The sequence below is a fragment of the Cebus imitator genome, unplaced genomic scaffold, assembly GCF_001604975.1.
Source record: "Cebus imitator isolate Cc_AM_T3 unplaced genomic scaffold, Cebus_imitator-1.0 Scaffold105, whole genome shotgun sequence".
NCBI lineage: Eukaryota > Metazoa > Chordata > Mammalia > Primates > Cebidae > Cebus > Cebus imitator.
In genome coordinates this window covers 5068912-5092237 of record NW_016107420.1, presented here as the reverse complement: position 1 = coordinate 5092237, position 23326 = coordinate 5068912, and the positions used below count along the sequence as shown (strand labels likewise).

Genomic DNA, 23326 nt, shown 5'->3' with positions numbered 1-23326 from the left:
AAAAACTCTAAAGAAAACCTGGGTATAGAAGAAACATATCTTAACACAGTAAAAGCCATATATGACAAACCCACAGCCAGTATCATACTGAATGGGGAAAAACTGAAAGTCTTTCTGCTAAGATCTTGAATAAGACAAGGATACTCAGTTTCACCACTATTATTCAACACAGTATGAGGAGTCCTAGCTAAAATAATTAGACAAAACAAAGAAATAAAAGGCACCCAAACTGGAAAGGAAGAAGTCAAATTATCCGTTTGCAGATGACATGATCTTATATTTAGAAAAACCTAAAGATTCTACCAAAAAAACTCTTAGACCGGATCAATTCAGTAAAGTTGTCACAAGATCGACATATAAAAATCAGTATTATTTCTACATGCCAACTGAACAATCTGAAAAAAACAAAAACAAAAACCAAAAAACCCAAGAAAGTAAAAGAGCTCTAAAACTATGAAACTTTGATGAAAGAAATTTTGAAGATGACAAAAAACAATGGAAAGATGGTCTATGTTCACGATTCAGAAGGTTCAATATTGTTAAAATATCCACACTACCCAAAGCAATCTAATCTAGAGATTAAATGCAATAAAAATACCAATGACATTCTTTATGGAAATTGAAAAAAATCCTAAAATTTAAGGGGAACGAAAAAATACACAGAATAGCCCAAACAATCCTGAACAAAAAGAACAAAGCTAGAGGCATCACATTATTTGACTTCAAAGTATACTACAAACTTATAGTAACCAAAACAGAATGGTATTGGCATAAAAACAGACACATAGATGAATGGAACAGAAGAGAGAACCCAGAAATAAATTAATGCATTTACAATCAACACATTTTCAACACCTATCTCTCACCATATACCAAAGTCAAATCAAAATGTATCAAAGACTTAAATTTAAGACCCGAAATTATGAAACTACTAGAAAAAGACATCAGGGAAACACTCCAAGACATTCGTCTGGATAAAGATTTCTTGAGGAGGACTTCAAAAGTACAGACAGCCAAAGCAAAAATGTACAGATGGGATCATATCAAGCTAAAAAGCTTCTGGACAGCAAGGAAACAATCAGTAAATGAAAAAACCCACAGAATAGAAGAAAACAATTTGTAAACTACCCACTGGACAAGGGATTAATAACCAGAATTGGAATACATAAGGAGCTAAAACAACTCAAGAGGAAGAAAAAGAACAAATAATTGGCAAAATATATGAATAGTCATTTATCAAAGGAAGACATACAAATGGCCCATATGTATATGAAAAATGCTTAAATGATTTGTGGGTTCCCCATTCATGGATTCACCAAGTGCAGATTGAAAATATTTTTTAAAACAATAAAAAATAATACAAAATTTAAAACAATATAGTATACAATCTATTTACATAGCATTTACATTGTACAAGTTATCAGATGATTTAAAGTTTATGGGGAGATATGCATAGGTTATATACAAATATTATGCCATTTTATATAAAGGACTTGAACATCTGTGTATTTAGAGGCCTGACTGTATAGTACATCATAATAATCTTGATTTCAGTTTCTTCCCATCCTAACAGATCATACACACAAAAAGATATTGACAGAAGCTTAACAAAGGGAAGGAAAAAAAACATCCATGGAGACAATGACGGCATCATCAGCTTCCTTGAAGAAAAATAATTGACAATGAAATAATTAAATCCATTTTTGAAAATACCTAAGTTTTTTTCGGAGTTGTTCGATTATCACACTTTGTTCAGATACTGTCTTCAGAAACTGTTGGTTAGTCTGCCACAAGGAAAAAAAAAAGCATTAGTATTAGAATACTTAATAACTGTATCTTTAAAGATGACACATCAGACATACAAGTAGAAAAAAAATTTAGTGGGATTTATAATAATGATTAGATTTTTTGAGTTTAAACGTTAACTTAGCCCTCTTTCCTTGCCTTTACTACTTCATTAGATACCTGCTTTACTTCAGAAAACCTACACCTGTATTCCTGTCTTATGGCTTTCTTTGGCCATCTGAATCTCTTTTGCTCATCTATCCACCTGTCCATAAAGCTATACGTGTTATAGAACTAATGTTCCACCCTGTTCTGAGCAGCCTGACATAAATGAAGGAAACTGGTATATAAAAAACCAAACTCCCTTCTTGCATGGGTGAGATAACTCTGAGGCTTGTTCTACACTGTCTTTCAGAATTCATTAAGCTTTAGTTACTCACAGTGTTAGCTTGCTTAATTTTAAAATGCCCTTTACTGGCTGACTTCTCTTCTCTTTGGTACCACTTCCCCACCTTCTTACTGGTGCTACCTGGTATTACCTACTAAATAAATGACATGTTTTGGAACTTTTTCCTGAAGGTCAGTTTCTGGAGAAATCCACAGTAAGATATAAAGTAGTCTTCTAAATGTAGAACAACTTTTCCTAAGGGAATTGATTTTCTTCCATAACTGCTGGTTTTATCCATGATGATACAAATTCCTTATTCCTTTGCTTTATATATTATAGTTGCTTCTGATTGATATTAATAGTTTTGATTTACATAGCATGCTTACTTTTCTCCAACTAAAGTCCCTGAGGTAGCTTTCATTGTTCTTCTCTCATGATCTATCTGAACTCACTGACTTCCTACTTTTAACATACTATTTTCCTCTGCTCAGGATGTCCTCATTCTGTCTACATTCATTCCTCAATACCATGTGTGGTTTACTCACTCTGAGTCAGAATTAACTGTTTCCTTTCTGCATTTTAATAAAACTTAATACACACCTTTACAGTGCTTTTTTATATTAAAATATTATATTTAAAGTTTATGTTTTCCTGATTAAAATATGAGCCTTTTAAAAGGATCAGCTTTTCCCAGAACTCCCAGTGCCTGGCACATGATTGAGTACATCACCGGCACAACAAGTGTTTTATTATATATACTGTCTTGGCACTTGCGTAATTAATGTTTGTGTTTTTGACCATTTGGGAACACCTCAAAGAAAAATTACATAGAGCAATTAACAGAAGTATAAGCTAAAATTCTGCATTTTAAGAATCTAGTGCTAGAAACCAAGGTGCTTAACTTGCTAGCAAGACTAGTAGGAGCTCTACAACTGCATCTGAATATGGCATTCTTGTTCTATATGTATGATGATCACAAAGAAAATTACATACTATATTAGTATTTTAGAATTAGGGGACTTAAGAAGGTGTAAGGAAGCATGCTTTTCAACCATCATCTATTTAGCACCTTATTCACTGATTATTTCATGTGTCAGCCTGTTTCACCAAGGAAACAGAGATTTTATGGATGATGTATGTTTGCAACTTAGAGAACATATACTTTCATGCAAGATAGTATGCAATTAATATTTTTGAGTAAATTATAGAGATGAGCAAATCTTAAAAAAATAACATTTTAGTAAAGCAAATCTATAGGAAATGTGAAATCACAATATATCTACAGTCATAATAAATAAAAACATGTACTTTTATGTACCATTCATGTCAGAGCATTATATCGGTTTCATATTACTAATCTGCACTGGTAAAGAAAGATATTTATTTATTTTTGAGACGGGGTCTTGCTCTGTCGTTCAGGCTGGAATGCAGTGGCGTGATCTCAGCTCACTTCAACCTATGCCTCCTGCGTTCAAGCAATTCTCCTGCCTCAGCCTTCTGAGTAGCTAGGATTATAGGCGCCCGCCACCACACCCAGCTAATTTTTGTATTTTTAGTAGAGACGGGGTTTCACTATCTTGGCCAGGCTGGTCTTGAACTCCTGATCTTGTGATCCACCCATCTCAGCCTCCCAAAGTGCTGGGATTATGGCGTGAGCCACTGCACCTGGCTGAAAGATATTTATTTTGATCAATTTGTAGTAAGAATACTTACATGAGTTATACATTTTAAAAAAATGTTTAAGTGTACAATATGTTATTGTTGACTACAGGCACAATGTGGTACAGATCTCTAGGGGTTCTTCAACTTGTTTGACTGAAACTTCAGGTGTGTTGATTATTAAGTCCCATTTCTTTTCCCCTTAGACCCTTAGTCACCATTCCAATCTCTGTTTCTATAAATCTGACTACTATGGATACTTTGTAAAAGTAAAATCATACAGTGTTTGTCTTTCTGTGACTGGCTTATTTCACTTAATACTCTCAAAGTTTATTCACATTATCACATATTGCATAATTTCCTTCTTTTTAAAGGCTGACTAACATTCCACTGTATTACATTTTAATCCATTCCTCTTTGATGGCCATTTAGGTCGTTTTCATATTTTGACTAATGTGAATATGCTGCAATAAGCACAGGAGTGCTAATATCTCTTCAAGATCCTAATTTCAATACTTCTGGATAAACGCATTCAGAAGTGGGATTTCTGGATCATATGGTACTTCTATTTTTATTTTTGAGGAAGCTTTATAATGTGTTCCATGGCAGATGCACCATTTTGCAATCCCACCAAAAATGTTCAAGGGTTCCAACTTCTCCACATCCTCATCAACACAATGAGGTGATTGATACCTCATTGTAGTTTTAGTATTTATATTTCTCTAATGTTTAGTGACATTGAACATTGGGCATTTCTTTACATACCTGTTGCCTTGAAAAAATATCTAAGTACTTAGCTCATTTAAAAATCAAGTTATTATGATTTTTTTTTTTTGGTGTGTGTGTGTGAGTTACAGAAATTTCTTAAATACTTTAGAGATTATTCCTTTATTGGATATATGACACATAAATATTTTGTCCCATTCAGTAGGTTCCCTTTTTACTCTATTGATTTCTTTTTTTTTTTTTCCATTTATTTATTTTATTGCATTTTAGGTTTTGGGGTACATGTGAAGAACATGCAAGATTGTTGCATAGGTACACACATGGCAGTGTGATTTGCTGCCTTCCTCCCCATCACCTACATCTGGCATTTCTCCCCTTGCTATCTCTCCCCAACTCCCCACCCCACACCGTCCCTCCCCTATTTCCCCCCAACTGACCCCAGTGTGTAGTGCTCCCCTCCCTGTGTCCATGTGTTCTCACGGTTCAACACCCGCCTATGAGTGAGAACATGCGGTGTTGATTTTCTGCTCTTGTGTCAGTTTGCTGAGAATGATGGTTTCCAGGTTCATCCATGTCCCTACAAAGGACACAAACTCATTGTTTTTGATGGCTGCATAATATTCCATGGTGTATATGTGCCACATTTTCCCTGTCCAGTCTATCATCGATGGGCATTTGGGTTGGTTCCAGGTCTTTGCTATTGTAAACAGTGCTGCAATGAACATTCGTGTGCACGTGTCCTTATACTAGAACAATTTATAATCCTTTGGATATATACCCAGTAATGGGATTGCTGGGTCAAATGGAATTTCTATTTCTAGGTCCTTGAGGAATTGCCACATTGTCTTCCACAATGGTTGAACTAATTTACAGTCCCACCAACAGTGTAAAAGTGTTCCTATTTCTCCACATCCTTTACAGCATCTGTTGTCTCCAGATTTTTTAATGATTGCCATTCTAACTGGCGTGAGATGGTATCTCAATGTTGTTTTGATTTGCATTTCTCTGATGGCCAGTGATGATGAGCATTTTTTCATATGTTTGTTGGCCTCATGTATGTCTTCTTTTGTAAAGTGTCTGTTCATATCCTTTGCCCACTTTTGAATGGGCTTGTTTTTTTTCTTGTAAATCTGTTTTAGTTCTTTGTAAATTCTGGATATCAGCCCTTTGTCAGATGGGTAAACTGCAAAAATTTTTTCCCATTCTGTTGGTTGCCGATTCACTCTAATGACTGTTTCTTTTGCTGTGCCGAAGCTGTGGAGTTTGATTAGGTCCCATTTGTCTATTTTAGCTTTTGTTGTTAATGCTTTTGGTGTTTTGGTCATGAAGTCCTTGCCTACACCTAGTCCTAAATGGTTTTGCCTAGATTTTCTTCTAGGGTTCTTATGGTGTTAGGTCTTATGTTTAAGTCTTTAATCCATCTGGAGTTAATTTTAGTGTAAGGTGTCAGGAAGGGGTCCAGATTTTGCTTTCTGCAGATGGCTAGCCAGTTTCCCCACCATTTATTGAACAGGGAATCCTTTCCCCATTGCTTGTTTTTGTCTGGTTTGTCAAAGATCAGATGGTTGTAGATATGTTGTGTTGCCTCCGAGACACCTGTTCTGTTCCATTGGGCTATATCTCTGTTTTGGTACCATTACCATGCTGTTTTGATTACTGTAGCCATGTAGTATAGTTTGAAGTCTGGTAGTGTAATGCCTCCCACTTTTTTCTTTTTGCTTAGAATTGACTTGGCTATGCAGGCTCTCCTCTTTTGGTTCCATATGAAGTTTAAGGCGGTTTTTTTCCAGTTCTGCAAAGAAGGTCATTGGTAGCTTGATGGGGATAGCATTGAATCTGTAAATTACTTTGGGCAGTATGGCCGTTTTCACGATACTGATTCTTCCTAACCATGAACATGGAATGTTTCTCCATCTGTTTGTGTCCTCTTTTATTTCGTTGAGCAGTGGCTTGTAGTTCTCCTTGAAGAGGTCCTTTACGTTCCTTGTTAGTTGTATTCCTAGGTATTTTATTCTCTTTGTGGCAATTGTGAATGGCAGTTCATTCTTGATTTCGTCTCTTTAAGTCTGTTATTGGTGTATAGGAATGCATGTGATTTTTGCACATTGATTTTGTATCCTGAGACTTTGTTGAAGTTGCTTATCAGTTTCAGGAGATTTTGGGCAGAGACGATGGGGTCTTCTAGATATACAATCATATCATCTGCAAATAGAAACAATTTGACTTCCTCCTTTCCTATTTGAATACCCTTTATTTCTTTTTCTTGCCTGATTGCTCTGGCTAGAACTTCTAGTACTATATTGAATAGGGGTGGTGAGAGAGGGCATCCTTGTCTATTGCCAGATTTCAAGGGGAATGCTTCCAGTTTTTGCCCATTCAGTATGATATTAGCTGTTGGTTTGTCGTAAATAGCTTTTACTATTTTGAGATACATTCCGTCAATACCCATCTTATTGACGGTTTTTAGCATAAAGGGCTGTTGAATTTTGTCAAAGGCCTTCTCTGCATCAATTGAGATAATCATGTGCTTTTTGTCTTTGGTTCTGTTTATGTGGTGAATTACGTTTATACACTTGTGTATGTTGAACCAGCCTTGCATCCCGGGGATGAAGCCTACTTGATCATGGTGGATAAGCTTTTCGATGTGCTGTTGCAATTGGCTTGCCAGTATTTTATTGAAGATTTTTGCATCTATGTTCATCATGGATATTGTCCTGAAGTTTTCTTTTCTTGTTGAGTCTCTGCCGGTTTTGAAATCAGGATGATGTTGGTCTCATAAAATGATTTGGGAAGAATTCCCTCTTTTTGTATTATTTGGAATAGTTTCAGAAGGAATGGTACCAGCTCCTCTTTGTATGTCTGGTAGAATTCGGCTGTGAACCCGTCTGGACCTGGGCTTTTTTTGGGTGGTAAGCTCTTAATTGCTGCCTCAAATTCAGACCTTGTTATGGGTCTGTTCAGGGTTTCGGCTTCTTCCTGGTTTAGGCTTGGGAGGAGGCAAGTGTCCAGGAATTTATCCATTTCTTTCAGGTTTACTAGTTTATGTGCACAGAGTTGTTTGTAATAATCTCTGAGAATGCTTTGAATTTCTCTGGAATGTGTGGTGATATCCCCTTTATCGTTTTTTATTGCATCAATTTGGTTATTCTCTCTCTCTCTTTTTTTTTTTTTATTAATTTGGCTAGTGGTCTGTCTATTTTGTTGATCTTTTCAAAAAACCAGCTCCTGGATTTATTGATTTTTTGAAGGGTTTTTTGTGTCTCTATCTCCTTCAGTTCTGCTGTGATCTTAGCTATTTCTTGCCTTCTGCGAGACTTTGAGTTTTTTTGATCTTGCTCCTCTAGCTCTTTCAATTTTGATGATAGGGTGTTAATTTTTGATCTCTCCTTGCTTCTCATGTGGGCACTTATTGCTATATATTTTCCTCTAGAGACTGCTTTAAATGTGTCCCAGAGATTCTGGTATGTTGTGTCTTCATTCTCATTGGTTTCGAAGAACATCTTTATTTCTGTCTTCATTTCATTGCGTATTCAGTCAACATTCAAGAGTAAGTTGTTTAGTTTCCATGAAGCTGTGCAGTTCTGCATTAGTTTTTGAATTCTGAGTTCTAACTTGATTGCACTATGGTCTGAGAGATTGTTTATGATTTCCATTCTTTTGCATTTGCTGAGAAGTGATTTACTCCCAATTATGTGGTCAATTTTAGAGTAGGTGTGATGTAGTGCTGAGAACAATGTATATTCTGTTGATTTGGGGTGGAGAGTTCTGTAAATGTCTATTAGGTTTGCTTGGTCCAGGTCTGAGTTCAAGTCCTGGATATCCTTGTTAATTTTCTGTCTCGTTGATCTGTCTAATATTGACAATGGGGTATTAAAGTCTCCCACTATAATTGTGTGGGAGCCTAAGTCTCTTTGTAAGTCATTAAGAACTTGCCTTATGTATCTGGGTGCTCCTGTATTGGGTATGTATATATTTAGGATCGTTAGCTCTTCTTGTTGCATTGATCCTTTTACCGTTATGTAATGTCCTTCTTTGTCTCTTTTGATCTTTGTTGCTTTAAAGTCTAATTTATCAGAGATGAGAATTGCAACTCCTGCTTTTTTTTGCTCTCCATTAGCTTGGTAAATCTTCCTCTATCCCTTTATTTTGAGCCTTTGTGTATCCTTGTATGTGAGATGGGTTTCCTGGATACAGGACACCGATGGGTTTTGTCTTTTTATCCAATTTGCCAGTCTGTGTCTTTTGACTGGGGCATTTAGTCCATTTACATTTAGGGTTAATATTGTTATGTGTGAATTTGATACTGCCATTTTGGTGCTAGCTGGCTGTTTTGCCCATTAGTTGATGCGGATTCTTCATTGTGTTGATTCTTTTTACCATTTGGCATGTTTTTGGAGTGGCTGGTACTGGTTGTTCCTTTATATGTGTAGAGCCTCTTTCAGGAGCTCTTGTAAAGCAGGCCTCTTGGTGACGAAATCTCTGAGTACTTGCATGTTCACAAAGGATTTAATTTTTCCTTCACTTAGGAAGCTTAGTTTGGCTGGATTACTCTGTTGATTTCTTTTGGTGTGCAAAAACTTTTTACTTTTTGGTTTGATGTTGTCCCACTTAATTACTTTTGTTCCTGCTGTCTGTACTTTTGGTGTAATATCCATGAAATCATTGCCAAGATTAATGCGATGAAACTTATCCCCTAGGTTTTCTTCTAGGAACTTTCTGGGTAAGAGATGTTAGGTTTAAGTCTTTAATCAATTTTGGGTTGATTTTTGTGTATTATGTAAGATAAGAGTCTAAAACCATTTTTTGAATATTAATATCTAGATTTCCTAACACCATTTTAAATTCAGTTATTGTGTTCTTTAGATCCATAATTTGTGTGGTATTTAACATTTTTTCTCTCTTGCAATTCTTACTTTGTTCATGTATTGTTCTTTTAACTGTGGTGAGCACGTTCATGAGAGTTATTTTTAATTCCCTATCAGGTAAATCATAACTCCTTTTCATTAGGATTAGTTTCTGGAGATTTATGTTGTTCTGTTGTATGGAACATCTTTAGCTGGTTCTTCATTTTTCCTTGGCTTTGTGCTCATGTCTGTGCATTAGAGAAAGCGGGTATCTCTCCCAGTCTTCATGGATTAGCCTCATACAAGAGAAGACACCCACCAATCAGTTGGCCATAGATTTAGCAGGCCTCTACCAACTTCTTCCCTCCCCAGGGAGATGCTGGCAGCTGTGGCTTTGTCTGCTTGCTCTGTGATGAGCTGGGGGTAGGGAACTATAGCATGTATCAGCCCAATCTGCTATCTGTGTTCTTCCCTAGGAGGCTAGCCCATGCTGGACCTATTAGAGCTTCAAAACTCATGAGACAAATGCTATTTCTCTGGGCTGCTCTAGAGAAGCTGCAGTGCTGGATCAACCTTTTCCCTCCATAGCGGGAGGCTGAGAACTTAATTTTCATCTGCTTCATCTATGCTGAGATGGGCACAGGATTAATTCCATCTATCATTCCAAACCAAGACTGGCAAGATAGGGGCCAGTATTCTGGGGACCTCAAAAAAGTTGGGGTGATGAATGCACATACCTAATCCCCTTTTTCCCATGGGTGAAGCTGGGAGCTAAGGGGTCTCTTTGATCACATGGCACTGCACTGGGGACAGCGTGTCTAGTAAGAGAGGGTCTCAAATCTCCCTGATAGCTTTGGTGAGCCTGGTTTTCCAATCCCCTAGGATGTGAGAACATTTCAATTAGTTTCTGATTTGTCACAAAGGGAACTGTTGCTGAATTGGTGTATTTATGGGGAGAAGGAGTGTCCAGGGTGTCCTACTCTCTCATGTTAGTCAAATTACATTGAAAGATATTTTATTTACTCACTGCATACTCATCAATTTACTACATCTATAAGTATCTATTCATTTAATGAGCTTATTCATGTAATCAGAAATTTTGTTGGAAACTGCTTGATTTTTAAAGGGTACTCTTCTTCAAGTTTGATCTTGACTCAAACTTACCCCTATAACTATGCTCTGAATGCTCTTTGAGATGTGCAAAATCTTATCACTTTGCTTATTTACTTTACATTTGTCAGTCTTGTTTGCTATTCATTAAATACATTAAGAGAAACAAATTTTAAAATTTCAACCATTTACTTTTATCTTAATAGTCTATATAGTCTTTTCTATATTTTTATAAAACTCTCTTTTATCCATCATGCCATTTCTTTATCAGTTTTCTTGGATCCAGTTTATTCTTAGCTTTGACTTGAAACCATGAATGCTTCTACCTTAGAAATTTTTAACATATTCTCTTGGAATAAACAAACATCCTTTCTCCATAACTTTCATCAAAATCATTTTGATTGTCTATAATAAAATAGGTACTCTGCGATATGTTAAAGGATGATATAATTCCAATTCTAGGAGGCATACTGAAGAAGTACTGAATAATTATGATCCTAGGTTAAAGCATGAATTCCATGTAGAAATATATTAAATTAAAAAATGCCTTTCTTAACTACAGAAATCAGTAACCATTCTGTTCTGGAGTGCTAATATCTTAAAACTCTAAGAAATATATTATCAGAAACTGTAAGTTATTAGACATTTCAAATGTTAACAGAATAGGTACAGATTGGTTTAGTAATTTTTTACATGGTTAAAAAGAAAAATTTTTAAAGTAGAATAAAACTGGATACTTACTTTTGGTGGCACAACTCCATTGTTATACAAAGACATTTTTATTAGGTACTAACAAGAATTAGCAGAGTAACTAAGCAAAAATGAAGAAGGGAAAGAGAGAGGAATTACCTGGAGGGTCATAATTTTATTATTCAACAATGAGGTAAAAATAACATTCCAAGAAAGTAAAAAACAAAACAAAACAAAACAAAAAACGAGAAAACAAAACAAAAAAACACAAGTGAGACAATAAGAAGGTAAAGAGCAGAATTGGGAAGGCTAATTCTATTCATTTTAGGAAAAACTTATAGGGAAATTTAGGAGTGCCATATCAACACATGGTTCTTAGTTTCCTAAAATTTTTTAGGAAATGGGCTATTAATTCATTAAACAATTACACTATTCTTATTAAATATCTGGCAGTGTGTCAGATGAAATAAAAAATATTAAGCATATGCTCTACACTTGAAAAGCTCACTGTCTAGATTAGTCTAAGGAGATTTTACTAAGAACCCTAAGAGGATTTCCAGATTAAGACATATTTCAGAGAGATGTTAGATCTCCAAAAGGTACTGTAAACTGTGTCATGCTATCAAATGAGAAAGAAGAAGAGAAAGAGAATACTGCCTATCTAATTTCATGCAAAATGCTTTCTTGTTGATTTACATTAACATAAATAAATATGATGATTTATAGGGACAATTTCTAGTTTACATAAGCAAGTAAACTTACCACTTCCATGTTCTCATTAGTAACATGAAGTCGCTTGGTCAGTTGTTGAAAATCGAATAGCTGATGCTACAGTGGGGGAAGATAGAGGAGTGTATAAATAGCATTTTGTTGTTTGTAACCCATATTTAAAATTAAACTAAAATCAAGTCTAAAATCATTATGCCTAAGTTTAGATAAAATTAGCAATGTTTCTTCTTACTGCTATTGTGTGAACTGGTAGTTGAAAAACTAAGAAATTTTAAAAATGATTAAAAAATTAAAGTGACAATGTTGAAACTAATGTAGCTGTTTATTTTATGTCAAATAATTATTTCTAGAAATCAATTATTAAATATTGTTTTAAAACTCAAAGAAATATATCATAAACAATTATAAGTGATTAGAAATTCCATATGCTAGAGAAGCCTTGTACAATGTTGGAAGGTCACCTTCAAAGCTACTCAAAACCTATAATACAAACCATGGCACAGGAGTTACTACCCATCCTTTTTTAAAAAAATTCTCATGCCCCACATTTAAAAAATTGTTTGATTAGTTGTTATGATTCTATTAAACGTTATTGGTACAGATGACACGAAGTTGGGAGAGACTGTAAATATACTGAATGACAGAATTAAATAGATAAACAGGGAAAAAAGAATGAAGTGTTATTTATAAAGTCTTGTGTAAGGACCCACCAAACTATATTGCTATTGTAAAAGAATGATATTATTTAGGTGAAAACAAAACAAAAACCCAGCCTCGTGAGCTTAGCTAATTGACCTAAATGAGGAAACAGCCCTCTAAGAGCTTTAATATGAAAAATGATTTTTAAATCTCAGAGGTAAAAGTCAAATAAATCGGACTGATTACATGTGGACTTTTTTTCAAGCCAGAGCACATATAGAAAAATCATTTTGTAAACTATAAAACATTATGTAAGTATTTTTGGAATTTCTTTAGGTAGAAATTTCAAATTATGATAATAGGAATATTCATAAACCAGAATTTAAAAAGTCTGTAAACAAGAGTTGAAGAGAGGTATGATAACCAACTTATTTAAAGAGGTACCTCTGAAAATACATAGAAAAGAGGTCAGAATTAGAATTCCTCTATAGTGCTCAATGCACCTAGCAATAAAAGAACCAACAGAAGAATAAAAGAGGTAGATTTCCCAATGGAACAGATGGTCTTGTGAGATAATGAGCTCTTGTCAATAGACGCGTAAAGCAAAAGCTAAAGCTAGATGTCCACTTTGAAAGAGTGTAGAATGATTCTTGCTTTGGATAGAAAAAAATCTTTAATAACCATTAAGATTCCTTCCTATTGTAAAATTCTATTTTGATTAATTTATGGTAGGCAAAGTTGATACCTAATTTAGTAATAGGTCACATTTAAGGGTGTTAACATTTTGATTTTACATAGTGTTCTCACTGTATTTGAGTAGGTTTCTTCACTGGCCATAAACTAATGAACAGTTTTGTTTTGTATTAAAAGTCAGGTAGGAAATCAAGCAAATAAAAACTCTGAAGTCTATTTATACAAAATAATGTTATAGATGCTCTTTAGCACTCAATTCAGCTTTCACTGCTGACAACATTATAGAACCAAATGTACATTGTCCAGTTCTCTATTTATCTTACGTGTTCAAGAGTGTAACCATCAAAGATCTATATATTATTAATATAAATAATAAAGTGACTTGAAATTCCAAATGCTAGAGGGTAGAGTCTTAGGTGCTACCTTCTAAAACAGTTTTTTCAGAGTGTAGTTTCTTGTTGATATACAAGAAAACAATGAAATCCAAGATTACCTTTTGTTTTTGACTTTCAAATACATGTATTTGGGCCTCAGTCATATGTTCCTGGTAAAGCTTGTGTAGTCTGTCCATCTCCTGAGAAACAGTTTGCCAGAGTTCCACAGCCTGAGTTTTTTCCTATTAAAAAAATTTGATAACTCATTAAATTATCAGCAGGCTATTTATTGTATAGTAAAAATGGATCACTTTCTTTTATAGAATAAGTCTTATAAAGTCATAAAATAAAAATAGAACTGTCTAATGATGGTATTATAGTTGTAATATTTTTCATATGAAGTTTTATTATTAATAATTTAGAGAATAAACCTGAAGACATAAAGTTCCTTATTTTCAAATTGTGTTTTTACTCAGATTTAGCTAAAATTAAAATCCTTAACAGAGATACAGCTTTAAACTATGTTCTTTGTTCTACAAAAGTGTAACTCCTAGAAACTGATGAAGAAGAAAATTACCCTCTGGTAAAGTACAATATTTTTTTCCTGATTGTAAAAGTAACAGATTTTCATTGTGGAAAATTAGGAATATACAGAGAAAAACAGGAGAAAATCAGAATCACCTATAACATTACTATCTGATAATAAACATTGCTAATGTCTAGATACAATCATCTTCTTAAATACTGATGCATTCATGTTTATAAATATGATTCTGGGGAGAATTTTAAAATTCTTTTAACAAAATTAGGGACCATATAGTGTGCTGTATGTACTACACTATTTTTACTTGCCATTTTATAATGAGAATTTTCTCAGGTCATTAACTATTGTTTGCATACAGTATTATCAAAGTGTGGTACAGGAACTCTTAGACTTTGAGAGGTCCTTGAAGTCAAAACTATCTTCAGAATAATATGTTAACATTTTTTGCCTTTTTCACTCTCATCCTCTCACAAATGTACAGTGGAGTTTTCTAAAGTGATGTCATCATTGTTCTGTGGGCTAATGGACTGCATGTTTATGCTCTCACTTTTTTTTTTTTTAAGTCTCAGTTTTAATTTGTAATACAATAAATACTGATAGATATGTAACCCACAACAACATAAGGCTCCTTGGAGTCTACTGAGGTATACCACGCATTCAGAAAATGAACAAATTGCACATTTTTCTAAAGCAAGTGCACTCATGTAACCAGCACCTAGCTCAAAAGAGAACATTATTACCATCACCTAGAAGCCCGATGCCCCTCTTGTGACTTCTTCCAATTACTACACTCTTCACCCTAAATAACATTTCCTTGTGTTCCTTATCCATACATAAGTTTTATCTAAAACTTAAAAAAAAAACTGTAGGCAAATTAAAAATTTTACAAGTTGTTTTAAAATTTGTAGATAAACACAGAATCTGGAGTCAAAGATATGGGTGTGATCTCTAATTCCTGGCTAAATTGTCCTGGATAATTCACTTCATTTACATAAGACTCAAATGTTCTTTTCAGTAGAATGGTCATAAAAATGCCTGCTACCTCAAAATGACCTACTGTTTCCCCAGACCTGTCTGATGAGAAAAATCATCTACACTAGCAGTTACACAACCCAGATTCTTCTAGAGCAGTGCTTCTCAAAGGACGAGCATCATAAGCAATACCTCAGAACTGTTAGAGATGGAAATTATTGAGCCCTATCCCAGACTTAATTGAATAAGATACCGGGGTAGAGGTGGGGGGAAAGAGCAGAAATCCATGTTTCAACAAGTCCTCAAGTGGTTATGCTGTACAATATATAATTTTTTTAATGGTACAACTTACCATTTTGACAAACTACAATTTAAATGATTCCATATTTAAGATTTTTAAACTATCTCAAATTTTTCATTATAATAATTATAATAAACATATTTATTCAAAGATTTTTATACTCAGTTCTTTAGAACACATTCATAAAAATCTATGTGGTGTCATCATCTTATTACTGGATCAAATAATGCACACATTTCTAAGGCTCTACTTGCCACACTGACTTTTAGAAAGATTTTTACAAATCATACTACAACAGAACAAAATATTTTAAACTAAAAATATTAAGCTAGGTATTTAGTATTGTGCTATTGCTACTGGCTCCTAAAGCAAGATATTTATACTACCAGAACATTTTGCACCTAATTTTAATTCTTATTTGTCAGTCTTGCTGTTCTGTAATGATGATAATGATAAGGATAAACAGGCAAATTTATTAACTTAATATGTGCTAGACATATAAGCCTAAATTAATTTCTATTTACTCCTATCCAATCAATTATAAATCTTTCCTAGTCTAGAACAAACAGCATGCTTTCTTCATCATTTCTTTCCTTCATCACATTTAAAAATTCTTTCCATTCATACATTAAAAATAATTAGTGTTAAATACATGTTTCTTATCAAGCTAAATACAGCCTTTATGATTTGCCTAAAATATCATTTTCATAATTAAATAAATTTAAAACCAAATTTTCAAGAAATAAAACTGAATTTTCAGATAATTATCAAATCAAAATTATAATTTAGAATTTGTAGCCCCCATTTATAAATGAGAAAATTGAGGTGGAAAAGATTTTTCTACGATCACACAACTGGAAAGTAGAAAAATGGGAATTTAAACCCAGACAAGATAAAAAACATTTGGGATATAACATTATAAATTAAAATAAAACTCCCTTATGTGTAAAATCAAAAAAAAATTACAGTTGAAAAACAGGATATATTTAACACAGCTTCTCAAAGATTCTAATTACTATGAGAGAAAAAGGAGAAAAAATATAATTCTAGAAGAAGTATAAAATATATTACTATTTATATATTCGAAAATAGAAAAAAACAATACCAAGAGAAAGAACAACAAAAAATACAAATTTAGAGAAATAACTGATTTTTTTCCTTTAAAAATTTAAACTGACATTAAAATATTCTCTATATAAGGAACTTAAACAAATTTACAAGAAAAAAACAACCTCATCAAACAGTGGGCAAAGAATATGAATAGACACTTCTCAAAAGAAGTTATTTATGCGGCCAATAAACATATGAAAAAAAGCTGATCATCACTGGTCATTAAAGAAATGCAAATCAAAACCACAATGAGATACCATCTCACACCAGATAGAATGGCGATCATTAAGAAGTCAGGAGACAACAGATGCTGGAGAGGATGTGGAGAAATAGGAACAGTTTTACATTGCTGATGGGAGTGTAAATTAGTTCAACCACTGTGGAAGACAGTGATTCCTCAAGGATCTGGAACAAGAAATACCATTTGACCCAGCAATCTCATTACTGGTTATATACCCAAAGAATTATAAGTCATTCTACTATAAAACACATGCACACATATGTTTATTGCAGCACTAATCACATAGCAAAGACTTGAAACCAACCCAAATGCCCATCAATAATAGATTGGATAAGAAAATGCGGCACATACACACCACGGAATACTATGCAGCCATAAAACAGGATGAATTCATGTCCTTTGCAGGGGACATGGATGAAGCTGGAAACCATCATTTTCAGCAAGCTAATACAGGAACAGAAAACCAAGCACCGCATGCTCTTACTCATAAGTGGGAGTTCAACAATGAGAACACATGGACACAGGGAGAGGAACATCATATACTAGGGCCTGTCAGGGGGTTGGGGGTCCAGGGGAGAGAGAGCATTAAGAAAAATACCTAATGTAGATAATGGGTTGATGGATGCAGCAAACCACCATGGCCCATGTACACCTATGTAACAAACCTGCACGTTCTACACATGTATCCTAGAACTTAAAGTATAATTTAAAAAAGGAAAAGAAAAAGAAAAAAAATTCCTATAAGAAAAAAAAAAATCCCATCAAAAGTTTTATGATTTAATTAAACACATTTGTAACAAGCAGTGAGAGTATTTGGCAAGTACATTTATAACAGTGAGAGAGTTTATTGAAAGTTTTGCTACCTGTAACATTCTTGTAAACCCTAGAAAATCATGTTACAATTTGGTTATTCTGATATTCATAAATAATAATTTAACATGATTTTTTAAAAGGTATGTTAATTCAGAATATAATTTTTTTAAATTGCATTTTAGGTTTTGGGGTACATGTGAAGAACATGCAAGATTGTTGCATAGGTACACACATGGCAGTGTGATTTGCTGCCTTCCTTCCCTTCACCTATATCTGGCATTTCTCCCCATGCTATCTTTCCCCACCTCCCAACCGCCCGTCCCTCCTCCATTTCCCCCTAACAGACCCCAGTGTGTAGTGTTCCCCTCCCTGTGTCCATGTATTCTCATTGTTCAACACCCGCCAATGAGTGAGAACATGCAGTGTTTGATTTTCTGCTCTTGTGTCAGCTTGCTGAGAATGATGGTTTCCAGGTTCATCCATGTCCCTACAAAGAACACGAACTCATCATTTTTGATGGCTGCATAATATTCCATGGTGTATATGTACCACACTGTTTACAATAGCAAAGACCTGGAACCAACCTAAATGCCCATTGATGGTAGACTGGACAGAATATAATTTTTAAAAATACACGTCACTTTCTCTGCACATCTCTGACCAAAAAAAAAAAAAAGAGGCAAAAAAAAAAAAAAAAAAACATGTCACTCACTTCATTGGCTAGTTGCAATTGTTCTTGAAGGTTTCTGACTGTTTCATCATCTGCATATATATCAGTTCCTATCACTGTGCCTGGAGGAAAGGCCTCCAATTGTTTTTTAACAGCATCTTTTAATTCACTGTGCAACCTTTGAAAGAAAACAGTTAACATGATAGTGTCAATTCATTTTAGTAATTACTGTGTTGAGGTCAATTAAATAAACATTTGGGTCAAAAACAATTCTTCACATGAAACCATTTTAAGTAGACTTAGAATAAAAAATCTTAAGTGTTTAATTACCATTAAATATTGTGCTATAGGAATAAAAAGATTATATCACAATTTCAAATACATTAAATTGATCACAATTAATTCAAGCATGACTCAGTTTGTCCTAGAGAGATTTTAATTTTTCAAAAGAGCAAAATTCAGATATTATCCCTCATTAAATGATAAAACAAGCCATTCAGAAAAATTCTAAAATATCTAAGCAGTTTCATCCAGTCAATTAAATGAAAATTGTATATTAAATCTTATAGAATTATTTGCTATTTTCTTCAGTGTATTTCACAAAACTTACTGGACTTCTTACTAATTTCAGTTAACAAACAAAGAGAATAAAATGGTTGCTGGTTATAAAACCAAGACATCAGAAGCTTTATTTTTCAGCACATCCTTATATAAGCTCAACAATAATACTGAAAGCCTTAAATTCAACTTTAATCTTGACATTAAGGTAAATTACAGATATTTCATGCTTTAAAACAACAACAACAACAAAAAAGAGGAAGGACAACTTAAAAGGGTGACTGTTTTAATTTAAAGTAATACATACTTCAGAGAAAAAATTTATATTATCAGAAAACATTCTTATTTCATGTAATTATAAACAGAAAATATTTATAGTAAATATATTTCAAAGTTAAAATTACAAAATAAACTATATCCATCTACCTAAAACATTGAGGTGAATGATCTACTAATATTACAAATCTCCTTTGAAACTAGAAAACTTAAATCTTAATGTCAGAACATATTTATTGAAAACAAAGTTCATCAAGTACAATGAAACTAAGGAGATAAACATTTTAGAAACAAAAATGTAATTACTCTCTAAAGAAAGGACAGAGCTTGCAAATTATTCTCTAATTACAAAAACTTATAAGTACTGGTCAACACAAAAGTTTTTATTTTTAAATATCTAACAGTGTTTTAAAAAACACTTATTTTTCCTGTATAAAATATTTACCTAATAGAGAAAATGATCAATATAGAAATATAACACGTTTTAAAAAAGATTCTCGAAGTCCTAGAGAAAAAAGTCATTATTAATTCTAAAATATATTTTCTTTTTTAAAAAATTCCATAATATATTCACTAGCAGAATTTTTACTTTCCATTAAAAATAGGCTAACGACATATTGTATTGCTAATACTATAATCTGTCTTTTAACTGTTATTGAGACATATGCATTCTCTAATATTCCAAAAAATTTTCTGTAAATATTTTAATGACATATTATTCTATCATTTTCATCCTATAGTTATCTGCATAATATATCAATTATCCTAATCCTTTATATTGATTGTAAAATGAAATGAAAAAATAGTAAAATTAATATTCAGTACACTGTATTTAAAATATCAGAAACACTGAGCTGTGTCTTATTTGTTAAAAATGTAGTTATAACCAGCAGTATAATTATAACCAACAGTAAGACAGTTTTTAAGTGTCTTAACAAAATTTTTAAACGTCATAGAAATATCATAATTGTACCCTATTGATTACTAAGATAATTTCGCACAGTTTCTGCTTGCAAGGTCATTTTTATCGTCTTGCACTTCATGCAAAGGAGGGACTATCTATATACATAGTTTAATTTTGTTTGCTTCAGTATCTGGAATACTTGGGGAATAGTTGTGTAATCTTGCTGTTTGTAATGCTTGCTGTCTCTCACTGAGTGTGCTCTGATCCTGAGGTGTTATATAATTTGGGGTTTAGTTTGCTGTCCTTTTTCTAATTTCTTCAGCAAATTCTAAGACATCACTATTTTTTGACTTTCTTTTTTAATACATACACTTAAGATTACAGCTTTCTCTGTAAGAATCACCTTAGTGGCAACGCCAAAGTTTTTGTTATTTTCTTTATTAATCAGTTGAAAATATTTTCTAATTTTCACCGTGAGTTCTTTGACCTGTAAGTAACATTTAGAGGCATATTGCTTAACTTAGAAAGAGCTGGAGATATTCTAGTTACCGTTTTGTTACTGATTTCTAGCACAATTTTCACTGTCATCAAAGAAAATAATCTGAATAATTTCTATCATTTTATAATCTCTGAGAGTTGCTTTTTTGAGTTGATCAATTTCAGAAATTTATCATTGTGTACTTAAAGAATGTATATTCTGAAGTTATTCAGTATTAGTATTCTGTATATGTCCCTTAATTTCTTAATTACATTATTAAAATATTACATCTTAACTTACTGCTTTTTTTTTTCAGGTTGCTATTTTACTTGCTGAGAACAACCTGCTCAAATTTCCTATTATAATGGTGCATTTGTCTGTTCTGCCATTCAGTGCTATCACATTTTACATTCCGAGTCTTTGTTATTGAGTGCTTACCAATTTAAAACTCTCATATCTCTGGGGCAAATATAATTTTTATCATTATGAAAGCTGCCTTTTAATCTGTAATCATCTTTTCCCATTAAATTCTACTATGTCTGTTATTATCAGTATGTTTTTAGTTAGCACTTCCATGATATACATATTTTCTATCCTTTTATTTTCACCCATTCTGTATTCTTTTGTTTTAGGAATCTCTTTGATTAAAAGCATATAATTATGGGTTCATTTAGTCAATCTCTGGTAAATCACTGTCTTATAATTATAGCATGTAGTACAGTAAAAATGTAATTACTGAGGTACCTGGGTTTATATCTATTACCTTAGTATGTACTTTCTATTTGCCTTGCCTTAAAACAAAACGAAACATTTCTCTCTCTTTTTTCCTATTCTCTTTGCTTATTAACTGGAATTAGTTACATTTTATTATTCCACTTTCCCACTCCATTAGCTTGGAAGAGATAGAATCTTTTAGTTTACTGTAGTGCTCAGCCCAGACGTCATAACATGCATCTTTGAGAATTGCCACCCTCTACTATAAACTAGTATCCTATTTCTAATGGATAATGTCAGAACCTGACAATACTTCAACTCCATTTACACTCTTCCTAAATGTATGGTACTGCTGGCTCATATTTCAAGTCTCCTTAAACATTTTAAAGCCATTATTATTGTTTTTAGAAGTTTATATTCATTAGATTTTCTCCCATATTTACCCTCTCCATAGTTCTAAACTTTATTCTAGAATTATTTTTCCTTCTTTTTTGGGATTTGGATTAATTCTGCCAATGTTGATTTTCTCAGTTTCTTTTCATCTGAAAATGTACTTATTTAACCCTCCCTCTTGAAGGACATTTCACTGAGCACACAATTCTTAGTCGACAGTTTTTGTTTCTTTTCAGCACTTTGAAGATATTCCATGTCTCTAGATTTCTATCACATCTGTAGAAAAGTCAGCTATCTTATTGCTATTCCTTTGAGGATAATATCTCTTTTGAGACTTTTTCTTTGATTTTCTAGATTTTTTGCATTAACATGCTTGTGCTGTATGGCGTTTCTTTAATCCACAGATCTTTTGCTAGTTTTGAAAATTTGTCTTTCCTGTTCTCTCCAAGATTCAAATTACATGAATTTTAGTTCTTTTCACTATTACATTCTGTTCCATATTTTCTTTTAAAAATTTTGAGCTTATTTATTTTTTTACATAACTTTTAAGTCCAGGGGTACATGTACAGCTTTGTTATATAGGTAAACTTGTGTCACTGGGGTTTGTTGTACAGATTACTTCAGAGCCCAGGTATTAAGCCTCATACCCATTGGTTATTTTTCCAGATCTTCACCCTCCTCCCAACCTCCACTCTCTGATAGGCCTTAGTGTGTGTAGTTTCCCTCTAAGTGTCCATGTGTTGTCATCATTTAGCTCCCACTTATAAGTGAGAATGTGAAGTATATGCTTTTCGGTTTCTCTGTTAGTTTGCTGAAGATAATGACCTCCAGCTTCATCTATGTTCCTGCAAAGGACACGATCTTGTTCTTTGTTAATGGCTGCATAGGATTCCATGGTGTATATGCACCATGTTTTCTTTACCCAGTCCACTGTTGATGGGCATCTAGGTTGATCTATGTCTTTGTTATTGTGAATACATGTTTGGATGAACGTGGGGGTGCATGTGTCTTTATGGAAGAATAATTTCTATTACTTTGTCATACATCCAGTGATGGGATTGCTGGGTTAAATGACACTTCTGTTTTGAGTTCTTTGAGAATCCAAACTTCTCTCATCTAGTGGCTGAACTAGTTTCTATTCCCACCAGCAGTGTAAAAGTATTCTCTTTTCTCTGCAACCACACCAGCATGTTATTTTTTGACGTTTTAGTAGCCATTCTGATTGGTGTGAGATGGTATCTCATTGTGGTTTTGATTTGTATTTCTCTAATTATCAGTAAAGTTGAGCTTTTTTTGATATGCTTGTTGGTCACACGCATGTCTTCTTTTGAAAGTGTTGGTTCTTGTGCTTTGCCCATTTTTCAATGAGGTTCTTTGATTTTTCTGGTGAATCTAAGTTCTTAACAGATGCTGGATATTGGAACTTTGTCAGAAGCATAGTTTGCAAAAATTTTCTCCCATTTTGTAGATTGTCTGTGCACTCTGTTGATAGTTTCTTTTGCTGTGCAAAAGCTCTTTAGTTTAATTAGATTCCGTCTGTCAATGTTTGCTTTTGCTGCAATTGCTTTTGGCGTCTACTTTTTTTTTTCCTTCTGGCTTTGAGAAAGTGGTGTCTTCTTAATAAAAATTTTGCCCATTCTTATGTCTAGAATGGTATTGCTTAGGCTGTCTTCCAGGGTTTTTATATTTTAGGGTTTTACATTTAAGGTTTTTTT

General features: G+C 33.4%; 1 protein-coding gene and 1 long non-coding RNA gene across 2 annotated transcripts in view; both read right to left on the bottom strand.

The window, feature by feature from the left end:
- Positions 1–23326, bottom strand: part of SCLT1 (sodium channel and clathrin linker 1) — a 231598-nt gene that overhangs the window by 112226 nt on the left and 96046 nt on the right. Inside the window, exons 6-9 of the mRNA XM_017537647.2 lie at positions 18331–18466; positions 13757–13879; positions 11965–12030; positions 1714–1784 (exon numbers count right to left, since the gene is read on the bottom strand). Coding sequence (XP_017393136.1) covers positions 1714–1784; positions 11965–12030; positions 13757–13879; positions 18331–18466 — 396 coding nt within the window. The remainder of the gene's footprint in view (positions 1–1713; positions 1785–11964; positions 12031–13756; positions 13880–18330; positions 18467–23326) is intronic.
- The window catches only part of LOC108310585, a 22870-nt gene continuing 20540 nt past the window's right edge, over positions 20997–23326 (bottom strand). The window contains exon 3 of the long non-coding RNA XR_001827820.2: positions 20997–21008. This is a non-coding gene — a long non-coding RNA (uncharacterized LOC108310585). The remainder of the gene's footprint in view (positions 21009–23326) is intronic.